This window comes from Drosophila eugracilis, unplaced genomic scaffold (genome assembly GCF_018153835.1).
Source record: "Drosophila eugracilis isolate 14026-0451.02 unplaced genomic scaffold, ASM1815383v1 contig_974, whole genome shotgun sequence".
Lineage (NCBI taxonomy): Eukaryota > Metazoa > Arthropoda > Insecta > Diptera > Drosophilidae > Drosophila > Drosophila eugracilis.
This window is the reverse complement of record NW_024573893.1, coordinates 480,681-502,022: the sequence shown is the minus strand read 5'-3', so window position 1 is coordinate 502,022 and position 21,342 is coordinate 480,681. Positions and strand designations below refer to the sequence as shown.

Below are 21,342 nucleotides of genomic sequence, written 5' to 3'. Positions count from 1 at the left end.
ATGATTTGCTTAAGGTTCCGAGCATAAATCAATCTAAAAACAGTTAAGAATGATAATTTATCCTTTGCTTAGCAGGTCAAACGCCGGCCACAAACCGTCAGCGACGAGATCCACCCTAAGAAACAGGCTAAGCAGAGTGCGCACCACCAGACGGTGGTTTACCAGAAGCATGTGGCCAGCAGTACGCCCCAGCAGCTGCGGAACAGCCACCACCAGTTGCACCATGACGCCGATGGCGAGCTGGACGAGGATGTGGTGGAGCGGGTGGCCAAACCGGCATCGCATCACTCCTTTGCCCTGTCAACGCCGCAGCAACACTTGGCCGCTTCGGTGGCCATGAGCTCGTCGAGCGGAGATCGTAATAGGGCGGACACTTCGCTGGGAATACTGACCAAAAAGTTTGTGGACCTGCTGCAGGAGTCGCCGGATGGTGTAGTGGATCTGAACGAGGCATCCAATCGGTTGCACGTCCAGAAGCGACGTATCTACGACATCACCAATGTCCTAGAAGGCATTAACATCTTGGAGAAGAAGTCCAAGAACAACATCCAGTGGCGCTGTGGGCAGTCGATGGTTAGCCAAGAGCGGTCACGACGCATCGAGTCGGAATCGGAACGTCTGGAGCAGACCGAGAACGAGCTGAACATGGCCATTGATCAGATGCGCGGCAGTCTGGCGGAGATCTCGAAGGAGGTGGAGAACGCCGGCGGCATGGCCTACGTCACGCAGAATGACCTGCTTAACGTGGATCTGTTCAAAGATCAGATCATCATTGTGATCAAGGCGCCGCCAGAGGCCAAGCTTGTGGTGAGTAAGGGATTTGGGAAAATTGTAATAGGGGAAAACCAGTTGAGGAAGTTGGAAATGGGAAGAAGGATACCAATCATATACATATTTTTCCAACCCTGAATATAATAACATTTGCGATTTGCGATCGAGTTCTTAAATGAAAATTTGCATGTTCATGATTAGTTTCTATAGCAACAGCCATTGTTAATACTTTTTGACTCATTTAACTCTATCGGAAACTGTCGATATGCCCATCTTTTATTTTTGTACGAACGGCTCATATCTATTTAGCCAGTTCCTATATACGTTGGGCCTACGTCAGAGCTTTTCCTAGCTTTTCCTTGGGTTTTTTGTCTCTAGTCAGCGGTGCTTCTTCTTAGCGTCTGCATGCCATTAAACGTGGTGCTTATTTATAGAAGGCCATCGCTGCGGCAGACACGACAGGCGAAATGGAATCCCGCCTAGCTCTCCTTCCACCACCTTCTCTTTTGATATCAAGTAAATTTCTGGCCTCGTCCAACAAAGTTTTTCCAATCGCCAATGCTGCTTGGTTTTTCAAGAAGATGCGGCACTATTTATAAAAAAATATATCAACGCTTAATGTTTCCGTTAGCCTTGAACTGTTGAATGAACTTTAAAAAGTGAGAAACAAATTGGAAAATCTCGATTTCGTAGGGTAACATTGATAAATTTTTCAAGCCCTCTGGCAACGCCAATAACTGATTGCCCAAATAACAACAACGCAAAAGAGAGGCTATAAAAATGAAGAAAATAAAATATAAAAAAAAAAATAAAATAAAAGCAGACGACGGGGGGCAAGAATCAGCGAAAAGCAAAATATCATTTCTAAAAATAAGCGAGCGGCAAAAAAACCGCTGCTCATTCCCAAACTCGCTTCATTTGTGTTTCTCTTTTGCTGACGAGCGGTCGGCGACCGCTTCGAAATTCACACCGCGCGCGCTCCCCTTTGGAAGTTAGTTTCCTAACCCCTTTATTATTTATCTGTATTTAATTATTTGGAATTTGTTTAATAATCGGTTTTCGTTTCGTCTTTCTTTTTTAGCTGCCCAACACAAAATTGCCGCGCGAGATTTATGTGAAGGCGGAGAACAGCGGGGAGATCAACGTCTTCCTCTGCCATGACACCTCGCCGGAGAACTCGCCGATTGCGCCGGGTGCCGGCTATGTTGGAGCACCGGGTGCCGGATGCGTCCGAACGGCCACCTCCACACGACTGCATCCGCTGACCAACCAGCGCATGAACGATCCGCTCTTCAACAATATCGATGCCCTGAGCACCAAAGGATTAGGTGAGTTGGAAGGCAGAAAAGGGGATTATCATTTGTTTGGGGGAAACTCTAGTTACTAGGATGTTATCTTCCCTTTTTGAATTACTTAATAATAATTATTTCTTTTTTTTCAGTTCCCACGCCCTACCGCTCGGCCCGCAACCTCAGCAAATCGATCGAGGAAGCCGCCAAGCAGTCCCAGCCTGAATATAATAACATTTGTGATATTGCGATGGCCCAGCATCATAATCTGAACCAGCAGCAGCAAAGTCAGCAACAGATGCTGCACCAGCAGCAGCAGCAGCCAGATGAGGACGATGTGGACACGGAGCTGAGTCAACTGGTGCCGACACTAACGAACCCGGTGGTTCGAAGCCATCAGTTCCAGCAGCATCAGCAGAACTCCATCCAGGAGCTGTTTAGCAGCCTCACAGAATCCTCGCCACCAACGCCTACGAAGCGGCGAAGGGCGGCAGCAGCCGCTGCAATTGCAGCAGGCAGCGCAACAGCAACAGCAGCAACCACTACGCTTAATAGTCATAACAACAGCAACCACAGCAATCATAGCAACAACAGCAACAGCAATTCCCAACCACCCACAATAGGCTACGGTGGCAGCAGTCAGCGACGCAGCGATGTGCCCATGTATAATTGTGCAATGGAAGATGCAACCACAACATCTGCAGCAGCGGCAGCAGCATCCCGAGCGGCGGCAGCTACACATTCATCGGCGATAAGTTCACTGCAGATGCAATTTGCTGCCGTTGCAGATAGCAGCAGCAACAACAACAACAACAACAACAACAACAACAGCAGCAGCAACGGCGGTGGCGATGACGGCGGCTATGGCAACATCGCTGGCGCTGGCGCCAACGCAGATCCCCATCAGCCATTCAGCCATGGCCGCCACAGCCTGCCGCCCAGTGTGGCCGATTGCGATGCCAATAGCAACAGCAGTAACGTCACGCTCCAGGGTCTCGATGCGCTCTTCAACGACATTGGCTCGGACTGTAAGTATTTTTGTGGCAGCCACATTTTGTTGTGCATATCCTTAAGAGCAAAAATTTCTGTAAATAATATATATATGATCGTGCTTGCAATCGCCCGTCGCCCGCTCATTCATCCATGATCATGTTGCATCCGCCTGAATTTTTTGTGTGTCGTCATCATGTAAATAACAGCAGCTAACAGTTTATATTAACTAAGGACAAAGTTAATATCTTAATGAGGCGCACTTGTCAAGAACTTTCTCTGTGACCTGCGTGTATCCGAAAAGCCGCATCACAGTCTGAGTTCTTGCTGAGCGTGGCAACCTCAAGGCAACATAAAAGGAAAGCAAGGAAATTCTAAATAAAACCAAAAAACTTATTCAAAATTTTCAAAAACATTTTATTTTGTTATTTGCAATGTTTTGGCCAACGAGAATCAGTTCAAAATTGACAATTTGAGTTAGTTTTAATTTTAGTTTTTGTTTTAACGTGTTTTATGAGAAATGCCCAAGAAATCTGTAAGAAGATTGGCACTTTCTCTGTGTAAATATTTTTTAAAAATCAATTAACCCATCCCTACTAACATCTAACCTCTGCCTCTCACTCCAGACATTTACTTTGTGCTCACATTTATCAAGCTAACACACATTAACTAATAATATCAAATAAAAACTATAATAATTGTGCATAAAACTGTATATATATATCGATAGCGATATCGATAACCTGTCGCCACGTCAGCAATCGTCCTCGTGTCAAATTCATTTTGGAACTGAATTCTCGTGGGTCTGCACTGACAACAACACTGACCGCTCCCGGGGCCAATTGTTAATTTTGAAATTGAAATTCTGTAGCACCATGAGATTCAGCTCTGGCGTGAATTTCAAACATGCATCCACCAACATCTCTCGCTCTATTCAGCTCTCTATCTCTCTATGTTTGTCCAAAGGCAAAACAAAAATCAATAATAAACTAAAAGTTATAAAGCCATCAAACTTTAGAATATTGCACTTATATATTTAACTAATATTTCTTAATTATATTTACAGACTTCAACAACGATATTGCTTTTGTGTCCATCAATCCACCGGACGACAATGATTATCCTTATGCCCTGAACGCCAACGAGGGCATCGATCGGCTGTTCGACTTTGGCTCGGATGCCTATGGACCCTAAGATGCAGAGACGTCCAAGAAACACATATACACTCACACACACATATATATATCTACAAACAAAATTGGGATTCTGGGGGTGTTTATAATTTTAAATTATATACAAATGGCAAAAACAAACGCAAACAAAAACCCGCAAATTACAAATTATTAAATTATTTGATTGCAAAAATCACAAACAAACAAGCAAACAAAAAATCCAAAAAAACAAAACACAAAAAAAGCGAATCAGCAAAACTTAATGAAACTAAGTTGTGTGTAAAGTTTTAAGCGTAAAAATTATACAAATATATATATATATAAATATATATATTTAAATTTAAACCCCAAACTAATTTAAGCGAAACAAAAAGAAAAAACGAAAACACAAAATCTACTTTACGAAAAACTCAGCCTCACAAGAGAAAAGCAAAGGAAGGAGAAGAGAAAGTTGAAGCAAGAAGAGCCACATTTTATAAGCAAATTTCAATTTTAGCCTTAAAACAAAAAGAAAGCGAACGAGAAAAGGAGAAGCAAAAGCTAAGAATCAGGAATAGAACCATCTTAAATGAAATGGTTAAAAAATACTTCCCTTACTTATCAAAAGAAAAAAGTACATTTTTGGGCTAGAACTGTCTGTAAATTAGTAAAGAAAAAAGAAAGTAAAATCAACACACACACACATAATTTTTAATTAGAAAACAAAATAGTTGTAAAGTCAATCAATCAGCATAAAATTAAAAAACAATAAAAAGAAAATCAATTTCAAATTGTAAAAAAAACGATGGAAGACATTTCAAATTCGAACAGCAGCAGAAGAAGATGAGGAAACAACAACTGGGCCCCATGACCCCTGACCTCATCCTTGCCCCTTCTTCCCCTTCAATATTCGCATGCAACAAGGAAACTTCTTCTGCCATTTGTTTCATTTGCTTCGATTTATCGATTGATTTTTAATTACTATTATTAAAGCTATAAACTATGTATAATAATTTGTTATTGTTATAAAATTTAAACTATAAACACACACACACATGGGCCCAATAGCAGTTTATTCATAGAAGCCAAATCATCCCACAAAACAACAAACAAACAACCAACCAACCAACAAACAACTTAACAGAGTCAACTACAAGTACATAAATAATTATTTAAACTCTCGCCTAGAAGTTATATATATTTAACTAAATAATAAATGCAACAAACAAATGCAAATCATTAAACTGTAAAAAATCAACAAATAAAACAAGGAGAACGAGAACCACAAAAACCGAAACCTCTGTATAATTGTACGTTTAATTTTTATAAGAAAAAACAACACTTTGTTAGGTACTTTTCTTTCTTTCCAGAAAAAAACAAAATAAATAAAAAACAAACACATGAAAAAAGAAAAAATAAATCTTAGAAAAAACAAAACAAAACTTTAAAATAAACAAAAAAAGTTTTAAAATCAAGCAATTGTTGTTTTTAATGTTTAGAGTTTTTCGATATTAATTGGAAATCTTTGGAAACTGGGAAAAATACATATATTTGACTTTTAAATTTGAAATACTGTTGGACACACATTCAGACTACAGACAACATCTGTTTAGCTAACTGGGCCAACACAGTTTTTATTTTTAAATTTTTCTAATACCTTATTCCCACTGAAGCCCATCCAGCGCTTGGAGTTCATCGCCAAATGTGTAATATTTTGCGACAAAAGTTATTTATTGCCTTCATTTTGAATCTTCTGCAATGTATAAAAAGAATTGAAGAGCTTAGATCTTCATCTTTAATAATCACTTCACATTGATATAAATTGTTTGGACTTAGAAACAGTCTTATACTTTTTGCTTCAGTAATTTCGTTTTTTTTGAGTAATTATTAAAATTAGGTTTGATTATTTTTACAAAATAAGCAACTAGTTATATTTTTTAAAGGGAAATGTTTTCTTTTGAAAACTTTTTAAATAAAATATCTTTAGTTTCTTCAAATAAAAATAGGGATATTTTGCATTTTTAGGAGCCTGACAGGTTTATTAACGTAAACGATTACAAAAGATAACCGAAAGCTTTTGGGGAAAATCAAAATGATTTTTTAAGGAAAAACTTAAAACAACTTAAAGATATTTTAAAAAAATATGATGTAATTGGCTGTAAAAGGGAAACTAAGCCTAAAAAAGCCTAAGAGGTATCACAGAATTCACAAAAAAGGGATGTAAAATGTAAACGATCGACCTTTACGTTTTTTCAAAGGTTAGTGCTTAGCAATTTATAAAAATAATAATCTTTAAAGTTTTCAACGCGGCTAAATATATAATTTTACCACTTATTACATCTTTTTTTCTTCTTCCTTGAATATGAAATATTTATGAATTCAATTCCAAATTAAATTTTATAACCATATTTTAGTTAACTTCAAAATTTTGGTTTTTCTTTAATGTAGAAAAAATGTAGATGGCATGTCATTAAACATTGCCACAACTATAGATGGCGTTATCATAACAGTCGTCAACAACAGTGCTCAGTAACATGAAAGATAAAAGAGAACAGCGTTGAGAACAGAATTAAAACAGAGTGAACAGTTGCGAGAAATGTTGACTTCCGGCCGTCCTCAGTGTTACAGATGGCGTGTTTGTGAACGTTGAAACTCTACAGAGCGCTGTTAGAAGGCTTAAATATTGCGTATACAACAAGTCCTCCCATGTCTTCCAACTGGGCTCTATTAACTGTTTTAAATTTAGCATTTTCATTGTTTAAATTGGTTTGGTAAAAAATATATTAATACTTGTTTGACCCCAAGATTACATTGGCATTGACATTATATATTAATAATAATAATAGCTTACTTTTAGCTATTTTTTTATCAATTTAAATAACACGTTATTTTTTAATTTTAAAAAATTCTGTTATGCATTTTTAAACACTATCTAAACGCCGGTTATATAAGACTATTAAAGCGTTCATTTTGTAATAATTTTTATTAGATTTTATTTAATATGAATGAAATTAGAGATGCGGGATTAGCATCTCTAATTTCACAACTTGTAAAAAATATTTATTTTGTAAACCAATCTGAATTCTTTCGCTTGATATATTTTTAAGAATAGCTACTTTTAATTTTATTTTAAATATTATTTTTAAATTAAATCAAATTCTTTTTAAAAAGAAAAATAGATAAATAATAGATTTTTTGTTATTTTGCTTAATTTTAAGTTTGTTTGATTTGTTACTTTTTATACAACAAATTCTTAAAATTATTTAGGCAAAGGGAAGGACTGTGGCCTCGTTACCAACAGAGCTACGCAACGTTAACAACAGAGCTCTGCAACTGTTAGCTATTAGCTCTACCATGTTAAAAACGTGCTAACCAAAAGAGATCAACAGAGAGAGAGCGTTGGCGCTAAAGAGAGCATCGTTCAGTGTGAACAACGGCGAGAAACAAAAAAACCCATCGGGACTCTCTCTCGTTGTTCGCGTCCACAAAAACGGCCGCCCCCTCAGTACAAAAACAACTTTCGGGCGCAGCGGAACACAGCACGGAATCGAGCGGAGAAAAGACGGCGTGTGTGTGATCGAAAATGCAAGTTAAGTGTCGCGGTCGCGGGAAATTGTGTGAATGTGTTTTGTTGCTGCGGAAAAGCATCGTTGTTAAATAGAGGCCACTGTGGATTTGCCAATATCTAATACAATGCAAATGCGGAAAAATCGTGTTTAAAGCATTTGGTGAATGAAATGTGCGAAAATACAGATGAAAATAGCTTGAGATATATCTATTTGGAGTTGGAATAGAAGAAATTCCACGAAATACAAGTGCGGCAAATTTTCGTGAGTGCGGAATATGTCCGGTTGGTTGTGTGTGTGTAAAATTCACGGTAAATAAATAAATAAAATTTGTGTACACACACACGCATATGCATACACACACACAGTCCTAATATTTATATATATATGAACGTATATATATACAGCATGTTGTGAAGTTGCGGCGCAAAAAGAAAGCACGCGAATAAAACATAAGAAAAATTTAATTACGCCTGCGTCTGGGAAAGTGCGTCGTTCTATTTTGAAATCGATACCAAAATAAAATACAAAAAAATAAAATCTAAAAGAAATAGGTGACAAAACAACAACAATGCCGAACAACAACGGCGTTGCAAAGGGGTAAGTAACCAAAAACAATAACAACAAATCGTAACAATAATAATAAAAATGAAAATAGTAGTGAAAACGTAACTAGAAAAATACTCGACTGAAATTACTACGCAGCAGCAATTTATGCCAAGTTGTTTTTGCTCTCCTCCTCCGCCTCGTCCTCCGCTCCCTATACACCCCCCTCACCATCCCTCACTCATGCTCTCTCTTCACCCGGTTTCTCTTGTTCCTTTTGTTGTTGTTCCATATCTATCATATCTTGGGCCTGTTGTTCTTCTTCTTCGCACACCGCTTTACGTCTCCGTTTTGTGAATGAGCAGCGCAGCCAGCATTATACTCTCTCTCCTTCTTGCTAGCGGTCGCACCCGGTTGCCCTCTCCCGCTCAGTGTGGTGAGCGGCTGCGCGAAGAGAGGCGGAAAAGAAATGAAAGAATTTGGATTTGCTGCCGGTTTTTGTGTGCCTATTGCTGTTGTTCTTCTTGTTTTTATTGTTGCACGCATTTTGAAAAGCGTTGCAGATAAGTTACCAATTAAATAAATCCAACATTAAGTGTCATTAACACTTTGTAATGCGATTTGATGAATTTTTTTTTTTTTTGTAGGTTATTTAATATTCAAAAATTGTCTTAGTTATTTTTAATTTAATTGCGAATTGGTTAAACAATAAATTCTAAACCTTTTTTATTGTGTATTAAAAGTTAGTAGATGTTTTTCTCAACAGTTTCCTTTTCCTTTTTTATTTAAATTGGCAAATTTTGCCGTATTTTAAAAAATATTATTTTTTTATTTATAAAAAACTTATTTCTTAAACGTCAATTCTTTAATTCTTGATTTTTATTTTATTTCTGTTAATACTGTTAAAAATGTCTTATCTTTATATTTTCCATACATATGTATATTTTTGATTATTTTCCTCTAAAACCTTCGCTCTTTCCCACATTTTACGCCCCTCTGCAATTAAAAACCACATTTGTATTTAACATTTTTCATCAATAAATTTTGTGCTTACTCACCTGTTGATTTGTCAAGGTTTTGGTTAAACGTTTTTTATTTGGTCTTAAGCTGGAAAATGTTGTTTACGCTCATTTTAATGTGTTTAATTAACAACAAAGTTGAGCACCACATAATTTCATTGGTTGTCAAAAAGTCATGACAGTGCAGTTTTGCTTGGTTTTTTTTCATTTTTTAATTTGATGTGACCAAGTGTCTGAGTTTTGGAAATGTACACCCAAATATTATGTAGCCTTATATGATGGTAATTAATGTTTATCAAAATAAATGTAGCAAAGTCGTTAAAAATGTGCATGTCAAAACTGTCAAAACTTCTAGTTAATAATTAAGCTGACAAAGTTTCTAGTTGCCGACCTACTTTTTAGATAAATTGTTCTAAGAAATGCAATTAGCTTAAAATGTTTTCGTCGTAGTGATGGTAGTTATGGTGTTTATGCTAGTAAATGATTTGAAGCTTAAAAATGACCATAATACTTAATTAATTAAATTTATTTTGTTAATTACTTGGTGGTTAATTAAATGCTTATAAAAATTCTCTTCTTAGATTTCAAACTTTAATAATAATTAACTTTTTCTTTTAATTAATTTAAGAAAAGAGTTTTATAATAAATTTCATGTTCATTGATACTTAGTTAAAATTTTGTTAGCTAGTGGTTAGTTATGTATATATGTATTTAATCATTTGTTCAAATATATTTGAAAGACTTAACATGAAAAAACACAGGTCAATGCGTCTATGGACTTCGGGAACTTTAACTTTCTTAGTATAACCTACTTAAAGTAAGTTACTTCAACTTTCTTATTTTAATTTAGTAATAGTAGCTTATTAGCAATACTAAATTTCTTCCAAAATTAAGGATTACATAAGAAAGAGTAGGAAAAATGTTTAATACTTAATCTTTGATAGCTTGAATTCAGGGTTCAAGGATTTCAAATATCTAAGGATAACAAATGTTTTATAAGGTTTCTACCTTGGAAGTTATATTTATAAACAAAATAAGTAAGAACTGGAATAAAACTATAGATCTTGAGGGTCTCTCCGTCTAATTGCAGTGAAATGAAACCGTGGTAGTGGAGAATAGGAAAAACATTACAAAAAATAACTGGCGATAGGGGAGATATTACGTCTAGGTTGGTTTGTTCTTTTTGGGGCGGGAAAGTAGGAAAATGGGAAAATAGGAACATAGCAAACGGGAGAAATGTTGGGGATGGGTCCGCGTTTGCTAATTAAAAAGCATAAGCACTAATTGGCGTGCCGCTGCGCTTGTTGTTGCTATTTACGTTGCCGGACTGCCCACTTGCTGTGTGCTCTTATTATATTCGCGTTATTATTGTATAATAACAGAGAAATGCCATAAAAATTTAGGAGGTGGGGTTAAAACAACGGGCAAAACCCCAAAAAAAAAAAAAGAGAAAAGAACACTCACAAAAAAAAATAATCGAGAATTGCGCATTTTTGTATTAATCATGCTATATTTTTGACGAGGCCCGAAGAATGTTGGCCAATGTATTTGTATTTGTGCGTAATTTATTTATTTTTAAATCGAGTTTGCCTGCCTGCTTCAGTGTGTGTGCGTGAGTGTATGTGTGGCGAGCATAAATATGTATGTGTGCGTGTTTGCGACAAAAATAAGTCGCCGCAAAAACAAATTGCTGAAATAGAACCAAAATAAAGCAGAAAAACCCGAAGAATCTATAGAGGATGAGGCAATGACGGAACCCGGGCCAAGTTTGTTGTTTTTCTCAGTATTTTTATTATTTTATTTTCGTGCATGTTATTTTTAATATTGGCTGTCTTTTTCTGTTTTGTTTTTGTTTTCTGCTGTTTGGTATGGTGGGCCAAAAACCGGAAATTGTTTGTCCGGCTATTGTTGATGACGTATGACCATCCAGTTGTTGGCAATTTGGGCGCATAATTTGGCCACACTAATTAAACAGCGGCAAAGCGAAAAACAACAACAACCCATACACCGACACCAATACAACTACAAATGCCATTAAAAACAAAAACCAAAACCAAAAAACAAAAAAAGAACCGACAAAAAGCTTTGACCACATGTCTGAACTTAGCTGCACGAAGGCTAGAATGAGAGGGCACGATTGCCGAAAGAGAGTGGCCGGTGATAAGCCTGTATGTGTGTGTGTGAGCCGAGCGAGACAAACAGACAGGTGTCATTGACCTTTTTCGCAGTGAAACAACATACTCACACACATAGAGGCAAACAATTTTGTGTGCACTTTTTTCAGCTGCGTTTGCTTCTTCCCTTTGCCCCTCTCTTTACCTTTCTCACTCACACATTCGCCTTGCTGCTGCTGTTGTTTTTTCGCTTTTGTTGTTGCTGCCTTCACTGCTTATGCTCTGAACTGCTTGGCCTTGAACTTAGACGCGCGTCTTCTAATCGCTCCACACTCCCCCTCACTTAACATCGCCCCACTCTTACTACCATACATGCATGCACGCACTGCGAGTTTATTGCTCTGTTGTTGTTCTTGTTTTTGTAGTTTTTAAGTTGTTTTTAATGGAATAAATTTTGGCAGATAGGATAGAAAATCGAATAAAATGTTGTTTGTTGTTTTCCCTTACTGCTTGGAATAATATTTATTTTTTTATTTTATGTCTTTATATTTTACAAACAATTATGTAGCAAGAAATAAATTAAATTATTAGAACATTTAATTATTTATCATTTAAGAATTAGAAGAATTTCAATAAATTTAGTATAAAATACATAAATTTTAAAATCCAGAACTATTTTGTATTAAAACAAAGTTGTTTTAATTTTATATTATATAAAAAGTATCAATGATAATGAAGTGGTGACTGTGAAATGATTTACCGTTAAAAGTAAAGAAATTAAAGAAACAAATATATTTTATTTATAGGATGTTTTGAATGAATGATAAAGAGTTAATCAATTTCATAAAAGAATACTTGACAGAAGCAATAAATCTTGAAGGTGATCCGAAACTTCGTGAAATAACCATCCCCACTCTTCTTGTTTATTTCATTATTATTGCTTTTAGCTCTGCATTTTGGATCATGACCAAATTGGTATTAATTACGCAAGCGTTGTTGCTGCCATTTATTTTGCCATTTCGAAATGCAATGTATTTGCCTGCCGTGTGTGACTCAACTTGTTTTCGCCAAGCCAGCCGCATTTAATTGTGTTTTTATTTGCATTCGGCTCGCGGAAAAACGAATGAATCGGAGAATCGACTGTTCCAAGAAGCGTTTTGCCTGAGGGCCAGATTGAATAATGATTCACATGGCGGATCTCTTGCATCTTTCATTCAACCAGACATCACTATAGTACCAGCCAACCACTTCACTCCCACCCCACCCCACTCATCATTACACGCAGCTGCTCCCGAATCTTATCATGGGAAGACGGTCTAAAGTCCAAGTAAATAATACCCAGCCGTAATAACAACACTACTAACAAGAGCAGGAACAAGAACAAGAAACAGAACAAAAGCAAAAAGCATGGAGCACACACCACACCACGCACACTTGGACCCAACAACACATGACATAGTCAGTCGGTCGTATGACGAGAGTCCCCCCGATTGCCCCTCTCTTTTTCAATAGTCTGCAGTCGCCTACGCATGAACACCAAATACATGAACAAATGCGGTCAATAAAATAGATATGCATTTTAAATGGTTCTTTAAAGTTGAATAATGACGTTTTATTTCATTAAAATGAAAATAACATAAATGATTATAATATTTTGTTTTTTTTGCCTATAATTCTCAATAAAAAATGTATATGAATTAAAAAACTTACCTAATTAGGCCAAATGACTCACCAAAGACCTATAACCAACTTACCTCTGCTGTGCACACCCATTTCCTCAGTGTGCCGAGCGAGTGTGTGTACAATTATGGTTTTCACTATGTGATTTAAAGAACAGCAATAACAATAATATTGTAGGAATAGTTAAAGTATAATAAACTGCTGGTGAAAATGGCAACCAAAGGCAATGTTGTGGGTAGGAGGAGGTGTAGATGACGAAGATGATGGGGGTGTGACGGGCGGTAGACAGGCGATGACGTGGTGTTTATATGGTAACTACTGGATCTTGTGATCATTTCATATGCGACGTCTTCTCTTGAATCCATGTTTGTTTATTTAGTATCTTATTCGGCGACACACACACACACTCGAATGGGGATATACACCCACAAGAATCAACAATTGGCCAATGGCAAGTTGTTTGTTTTGATGTTTTGATTCCAGATTATGGGCAATCTCTGCGGATGGTGGTGACTAAGGGTTAAGAGCTTATCAAACTAGTTGTCCGTGATTAGCCATGTTAAACGTTTATAACGTGGCCCTGATTAATTATATTCGAAATATGAGTAATGAAAAGCATATGTACATATTTAAGGAAAATTAAGTTTAAGGTAAAGACATTTTTTTATATTAATTCGTATTAATATTAGTCTCCTGCCAAAGAAAACTTATAAAATAAATAAATTAAAATAAAATCTTTTGATTTGCAATTACCTTTTTAATATTTAATTTTAAGGCCTATCAAACGGATTGTTAAATAATAATTATAATTGCCCGATATGTTTTATTAATCGCTTTGGTATTAAATTATGTGTTTCTATTATGTTTTAGAATGTTACTTAAATATAATGTGGAAAATTATATTTGAAATCCAGCAAAAGCTTCCTAAAACCAGAATGAAACTAGATAAAACTAAGTTCAGAATGAATAATAAGTTGAAAACATTTTATAAATAAACATTATGATAATTTAATAGGTAATAAAAATGATTTTAATAGACATGCAAATAGTGATGTGATTTCTGTTAATATTTTGAAAACAAATGGAAAAAAAGTTTAAGATAAAATTTTCCTTATTTAGGCTTGGCTTTCATATCCTTTGCTTAATTATGTTTAGATCCTCTTTAGCAATAAATGAGCAACAAATGTCTGTCTGCCCCTTATTTGTTATTATTGCCCGTTCTTTTTTTGACAATTTAATTTTGTGTCTCTCTCACGCAGATATGCCTGTCCCGCTTGCACTGCATATTGTTTTTGGTTTTTCGGCATTTCGCTTTGCGCAGTTATTTGTTTTTCTTGTTTTTAAAGATTCCGTTTTCGTATTGACATTCGTTTATTATATTTCCGTTGTGTGTGTGTTGGTGTAATAAACAACACACGTGGTTGCATTTCTATGCATGCCATCTCCCTCTTACTCCCACACGCTGCAAACAAAGGAGAGAAAGAGCGAACGAGAGAGAGATCTTCTATTTTGTTTTTGATAAAGTGCGTGCTGCTGTTTGTCTTTTTATGGTGATGTGTGGCGCTGTGTGTGTTCCGCTAGTGTGCTGGTGTGTGTGCTTGTGGGATTGTGTAGTGTGGCGCTTGGAGCATTTGTTTGTGCGCTGCTGACGTCGCCGTCAACGTCGCTGCTGGGTGGGCGGCTGTGCTTCAGCTTTATACCCGTTACAACTAGTTTCTAATGGGCATTTTGTATTCGTTCAAAAGTGCATAACGAGAAATCAACCCTATAATTTAAGAGACCAGCTGACATAAGTAAATAAATATTTACAAATTTATTTACATTGTTATCGTGTTATGTAAATGCAGTTGACTTGGGATAAATAATTTGGTAAACCTTCTACATGTGATAGAATAACAGGATATCTTTAAGTCGTTACCTTCAACTTCAGCGTTCTTTCTTGTTTTCGCTGCTTTTGTATTTATAGTCATTTTCATAAACATTACGAGATAAGACCAATGCCCGCTCACTTTTCCCTCTCCGCCCCTATTTTTCTTTCTTGTGTTTTTGTGCGTGGGCATTTCGCGTTGCATATCTATTGATTGGCTTTCGGATTTGCTGACGGCATTTCGCTTTGTTGTTATTGTCTTTTTTTTTTTTGTGTTCCTAGTTAATATGTTGTTCTTCTTTTTGCAAGTATTTGTTTAGCTTTCTTTCCTAATCGCTGGGGCGTCAACAATGTTGCCGTTATTTTTGCTTGCCTTTTTCTTCGGTACGTTCTTTCGCCCGTGAATGACCTTCGGCTGTCCCGTTATTTTGTTTTGCTAATTCTATGATCGGTGATCTTGTTATTGCAGGTTTGAGGGTGTTTATCGATGAAAATCGCCAAAAACCTGACTATATTAATCAAAGGTTATGTATCGTCTTTATATCATTCATGATCCAAAAATAAGGATATTTTAGGTACCCTTTTTAGGTACTTTACTTGAAATGTGTACCTTTCTTAAATGCAGTATTCAGAGCTTTAAATTATACTTTACATTTTTCTTTCTACTTAAACTTTCCACAATCATTTCCTCGTTAACAATCAAAAGATGTTTTACTTATTATTTTTGGAATTTCGTTCCCTTTGACTATATGGGCCCATTAAGAGAGTTCTGCTTAAATCTTTATTCATGAACTACTTGTGCTTGGCAATTGCCCGTCACTTTGCTTTAATCTCGCACGTTGTCACCTTTATTCTTGTTATTTGGTTTTGTTGTTTTTCACATTTCCATTGAAGTGGAAAAATGAGTGGAAAGGCAGGCTGGCGGCCAGTAAACCTGAAATAAAACCTTTTTTCGCCAATGATCTTGTGTCGTAGAGTTTTGCTCATTAAATTTTACACTATAAACTGGGTTTCTTCATCTCGGACCCTTTTTGTGTCGTCTTGTCTTGTATTTTTCGGTTTTCTTCTTCTGTGGCAGGCTGCCTGTTTGTTGTTATATATATTGGTGTCTCACTCGCACTCCTGTCTTTCTTAGTTTTGTTTTTTCGTTTTTTAAAAATAACGTGTGCGCGGGAAGTTGTTTCCCAAGTGTTTCGTGGAAATTCCAGGCCACAACTTCTTGAACTACTTCATCATGTAAATTGTGAACTAAACCCAGGTTTCAACTCTCTCCCCCTTGTTTTTCTGTAGCTCTAACTCTTTCTGTCCTTATCCCACGCCATATGGCCGTCTCTTTCGATTTGTTTGCCTGCCTCAACAACAGCCATCGAGAAGACATTTTTATGATTTTATTTTAACTGTACTCGTAAATTTAGCGATTAGTGGACGCGGTCTGCTCTGCTCTTCTTTTGCTTTTTCTTCTTGCTGTTGTGGCTCTTCTCGGACACTGCCACACCTCCTTCTCCTGCTTGTGGCTACCTTTTTGTCCCCTCCTGCCTCTTCTTAATATCCGCCCAAGTCTCGTTTCGCGTGCTTCACGCGCCCAACGCGGCACTCCATATACCATATATCGTGTTTTCATACCCTTTAAATAAGGTTTCATGTTAACGGGATGGAGGTCGTAAAGGGTTCTGAAGTACATAATTTCCTGTTTTCATAACCTACTTTATGAAAGCAGATAAAATAACTAAGCGCTATATATTTCAAAATTAATAAATATTTTTATATACATATGAATCTTATTTTAGGTCAAGATATTATATATCTAAGTTTATGGTTGGTAATATATTTGGGATATTAATCTGTAAGGTTTTAAGTTGATAAAGAATACATACTTCTTTATTCAATTTACTTGACGCGTAATTTCTGACCCTTATAGTTTTTTCCTGAATTTTAAATGATGTATAATAGGTAGTCTAGTAAATAGCACAACATGATATGATATAATAGTCATAATATAAAGACTAAAACTTTCTAACAAATTCTAGAATCTAACACACGTTTGTATTTAATATCCAATTCTTCTTTAATTAAAACTCCTTAAAAATGTATACAAACGTTTAAGTAAAATCCAAATCATTTATCCAAAAAACAAAGTGTATTAAAACCTTCGAGGTTTTTAAACTTCATATATCCCTCTCTTTTTTGTTGTTTTTGCTGCCGCTGCTCCTTTTAGCCATTGTCGCTGCTGCCGCCACCGTCCCTTTAACCGCTCCACAAACAATGCGACTGCGGCACTCCACTCCACTCTACTCAGCAGACAAACAGACCCAGGGACGTGGCCGAAAGGAGGAGGGCGAGAAGAAAGGCCGCCGTCTGGCCAAGAGAGCTCCGCTCTTGTCTGGCCCGGTCGGTCCGCATACCCCAGCCCCTCGGCACACTGCCCCCGTAGCTCGCCCAACGGCACCCACTTTGTGTCACTGACTGTCTGCTGATGTTTGCTTTTGCAACATTGTTGCACAAGTTTATTTTTAGACACATTTCCATGATGTTCCGCTTTTTTGTCCGCCTGCCACGCTGACGCTGCACATTGGCCAATGGGCGTTGGATCGGCGGCAGCCTTCTAGAGCCGAATCCTTGGAATGGTGCCTGCCACAGAAATCCCCTAACGATGTGAATTTCTTTTCCACTAATTGACTGACTGCCTCTAATTGAGTCTAAAATGTCTATAATTAGTTTTCGAACCAGTTTTTGGTATAGCTTTTAGAATGGCTCTGTGGCAAAAAGATTGACAAGCATTTTTTATTGAGTCATAAAGTTTGTTATTTAGTCAATCTTAGTTTGCTTTCTAATTTTGGAATTTTATAAAAGTTAAAAATTGAGATTTTTATTATTAATTTAGAAAAAGTTGTTTATTGTAAACTTTCAACTTTGATAACTGTATACTTAACTCTATGTAGCTAATTACTAATTGGTTTAATTTCAAGAAGGGCTATATTTTCGATATACTCGTATAAATATTAGAAAAGAAAAGTTTAATGTTACACACATTTTTTGGCTTAGCAACAGCGAGCACACATTAAGACACGAAACCGAAGCCAAAAATTTCTACAAAATGTTGTATATGTTGTATAAATCTTAAATTACATTAGATAACTAAGATTTTTTTTTGGGCAAAATTAAATTTCACCAAAACTGAGCCCAATGTGCTTTGATTGCATTTTAGCTCCCCTTTTTCCTGGATTTTTATCGGTGCTACTGCGCTGCCTTCTTGTTTGTTTCGTGAGGTAATTAATTTTAGCGGTTTGTTTTTTCGGTTGTGTTTTTTTCGAGGCCCGTTGCTGCAAATTTATGTATTTATTAGCCTCCATGCATAGGCGGTGGCTTTAAATTTTAATGGTTTTTTAATTAGGCGGCGCCGTTTGATGATCCATACATACACACATACATATGTGCATACCCTCTTACTCAGGCCTTTCCTGCAGCACACCCCTTTCTCTCTCATTAGCAGATCATTGGCAGCAAACAGCTAAATACTAAGCTACCAATACTACAAACAATGTGTTATTGGCTACAGTGAAACTTATAAAAGTTAAACCTTATTCACATTTTTTAAATCATTAATAATTTAACCTCATATTCCATAAACTTTGTAAACTCGTAAACTTTAATCTCGTACTTTTATGTTTTGTAATACTTTTTATCTTTATTCTGGTTAGCGTAGCGTAATTTAGTGGTGAGATAATTTAGTTTCGATTTGAAAGAAGTGGGAGTGTAAACAGTCGATTACAAATTACAACTACTACGAGTGGAAACTACGGACTACAACTGGAACTACGTCCGCAGTTTTACAACTTTACAACCGCATGTGTAGTTTTTATTGCAACCCATTTAGGCGACGTTGCTGCTTCCGTTTGCGCCTCCTCTGTTTCCTTCCTTCTCCTCTAGCTCTGCTTCTGCCACTCTTCCTTGCTGCTTCCTCTTTGGGCCGTTTTACGAGGTGCCTGCTAGTATTTTTTGGTAGTCACTGTACCACATTGCGCCGCAACAACAACAACAACAACAACAATAAAGCAACAGAAACAAAAACACCAGCCAAGGGCCAACGACACCGACATTTTCTGCACTCCACATACAGGCACACACACACCTATATCAATGCAAAACTCTTTCTCTCCTTCTTGCACAAGCTCATGCGTTTTTGGGGAGCGAGCGAGAGAGTCGTGCGCCTTCTTTTCCATTCATAAGCGACTGCGTTTTGCTGTCGTCTCTGTAGTTGTTGTTGGTTGTTTCTGATGTTTCTCTGCTGGCGCTTGGCAAAAAAAAATGTGAAAAAAATTATTTGGCGGCCTCCATCTGTGAGAAAAAAATTTCTGTTATTTTATATGTGCTCGATGTAGTTGTTGCTCTTTTTCCCTTTGCGTTTTTTGTTTTGGTTTTGTTGAGAGTGCGGCAGGGTTGCCGCCCTTATCACACACACAAATATAAAACGGACAGACTCCGGATTTTCCACTCCGTACGTTTACACGTATCCTATGCAAATCGTAGTTTATTCGTACTCAAATAAAAAAACAAAATACGTTTATGAGTTATATGCAATTAATAGTTTTCTGGGTTGTTTTTTATTAACATTGTTTATTCAGCTTTCCCTGGAAAGCAGTGGAGGAAAAATACATATTAATGTATTTAAACTAAGAAAATACAACTAAATAAACAAAATGAATTTATTATCAACAAAAAAAAATTACTCCTTTGCATCCATTATTACATAACTACAATCATTTGAGGTATAGAAATTGAGCTGACCATTAAATCAAAAGAACTTAATATTCATATACATATATACATATGTATGTAAATATATTGACAAAGGGCAAATTAAGTATTTATTGTGAAGTATTTTATGGTTCCTTCTTAATGATTAAAATATTTTTGCATCGCATAAACGCATACCTCCTACGCATCTTTTTTCTGTTCTTCTCGTCGTCCTTCTCCACCGTCTCCTGTTCAACCACCCATTTACCTCCTTCCTCCTGTTTGTTATCGCAGACATGCGCTCTGTTTACTCTCTCACGCTCTCTCTTTGTCCCCACCATTTGCGCGCGCTCGCTATCTCTGTCTCTTTCTGTCTGGCCGCCGCCTAACTGCGCTTGCACTTTATTGTTGTTCTTCGGCTTTTCGTCCTGTCTGCGTGTTTTTATACGCACTGCGCTTTAGCACGTCTATCCGCAAAACAAAAAAAAAGTGGACTGTGCATGGTGAGAGAACGAAAGAGCGAGAGAGGGTGAAGCATGCAGACGCCGACGCTGTTCGCCTCTCGCTTGCACTCGCACCGGGCCGTTATTAGATTTCAGTTTGTTTTCGTCCCCATTCGCATTCGTTTTCACACATTGCGCTTCGCGTCATTTTTCGGGGTCAACGTCATCTCGAGGGTTGCCGGCGCTCTGCTTCTGCCGGCGTCGCTGCTGCGCTTCTTGCACGCCTGGCGTTTTTTCCGCTTTTTTTTTGTTTTTCGTTTTTGTTGTTTGTGCATGTCTCGTATTTTGTGTTTTATCGCTCTCGCTCGTGCAGGCGCTCTCTCAGTTGGACTCTCTCATTTGCTGCTGCTGCAGCATATTTTTAATGCCGGCGACGGGCCTCCCAATGTGTTTGTGTGAGTTCTTGTATAAGTGTGTGTTGATTTGTTGTCTTGACCAAAATGAGTTTTTGGCCAAATATGCGAATCGTAAGCAAAATAATAAAGCTATCGCCAAAGCCAATATTATTTATTACGCTCGGCAATTAAAAATGCATTAAAGCTAGTTGCACAAGCAAATTAATTTATTTATAATACAGTAAATTATTTATTTTTTAATGTGGGAAACTATTTTAATATGCAATTAATTTATACAGAATTCATCAGTGTTGTAAAAAAGTTAATAGAATATGATTAATCCCTAGTTGAGTATGATTTTAATGCATTTATCTATTGTATTACATTAATAATTAATAATTATTGTTATTAATTCATATTAAATCTTGCAAAGCAAAGTTCATTTTGTTTTAGGGTTTAATTTTAGTTTAAGTCTTTAACTAAAAGGAACTTATAAGCAATAACCACTGTTTTGCTTTTTAAATGCGGAAAACTGAAAAACGCCATCTAATTTATTTATTTATTTTAGCTTTAGTTCAGCAGTTTTCCATTTTTTCTGCATTTCGCGTGCCGCACACAACACCCCACGTGACTTGTGGAGTGAGAAGGGTATGGATGATAAAGAGGATGAGGTGGAGGGGTGTAGTGCTGTAGAACGAGAGAGACGCTGTCTGTCTGGCCTCGTTTTGTGGGTTGGAAGGGGGCACGGGGCAGTGGGCGGGAAGCGCACTCAAGAGG

General features: G+C 36.8%; 2 protein-coding genes across 5 annotated transcripts in view; both read left to right on the top strand.

Moving 5' to 3' along the window:
• LOC108115144 (transcription factor E2f1) overlaps positions 1–5,215 on the top strand; it is a 45,001-nt gene extending 39,786 nt beyond the window's left edge. For 3 of the 4 annotated variants that reach the window (XM_017226441.2, XM_017226442.2, XM_017226440.2), the window contains 4 exons: positions 73–807; positions 1,853–2,099; positions 2,213–3,088; positions 4,117–5,215. In XM_017226441.2, the coding sequence (XP_017081930.2) occupies positions 73–807; positions 1,853–2,099; positions 2,213–3,088; positions 4,117–4,244 (1,986 nt within the window). In that variant the 3' untranslated portion in view covers positions 4,245–5,215. The remainder of the gene's footprint in view (positions 1–72; positions 808–1,852; positions 2,100–2,212; positions 3,089–4,116) is intronic. The other variant, XM_017226444.2, reaches the window with a different exon arrangement.
• A 2,481-nt stretch (positions 5,216–7,696) lies between these two features.
• Positions 7,697–21,342, top strand: part of LOC108115131 (insulin-like receptor) — a 54,918-nt gene continuing 41,272 nt past the window's right edge. Inside the window, exon 1 of the mRNA XM_017226409.2 lies at positions 7,697–8,367. The gene's annotated coding sequence lies outside the window, so the exon portion shown is untranslated. The remainder of the gene's footprint in view (positions 8,368–21,342) is intronic.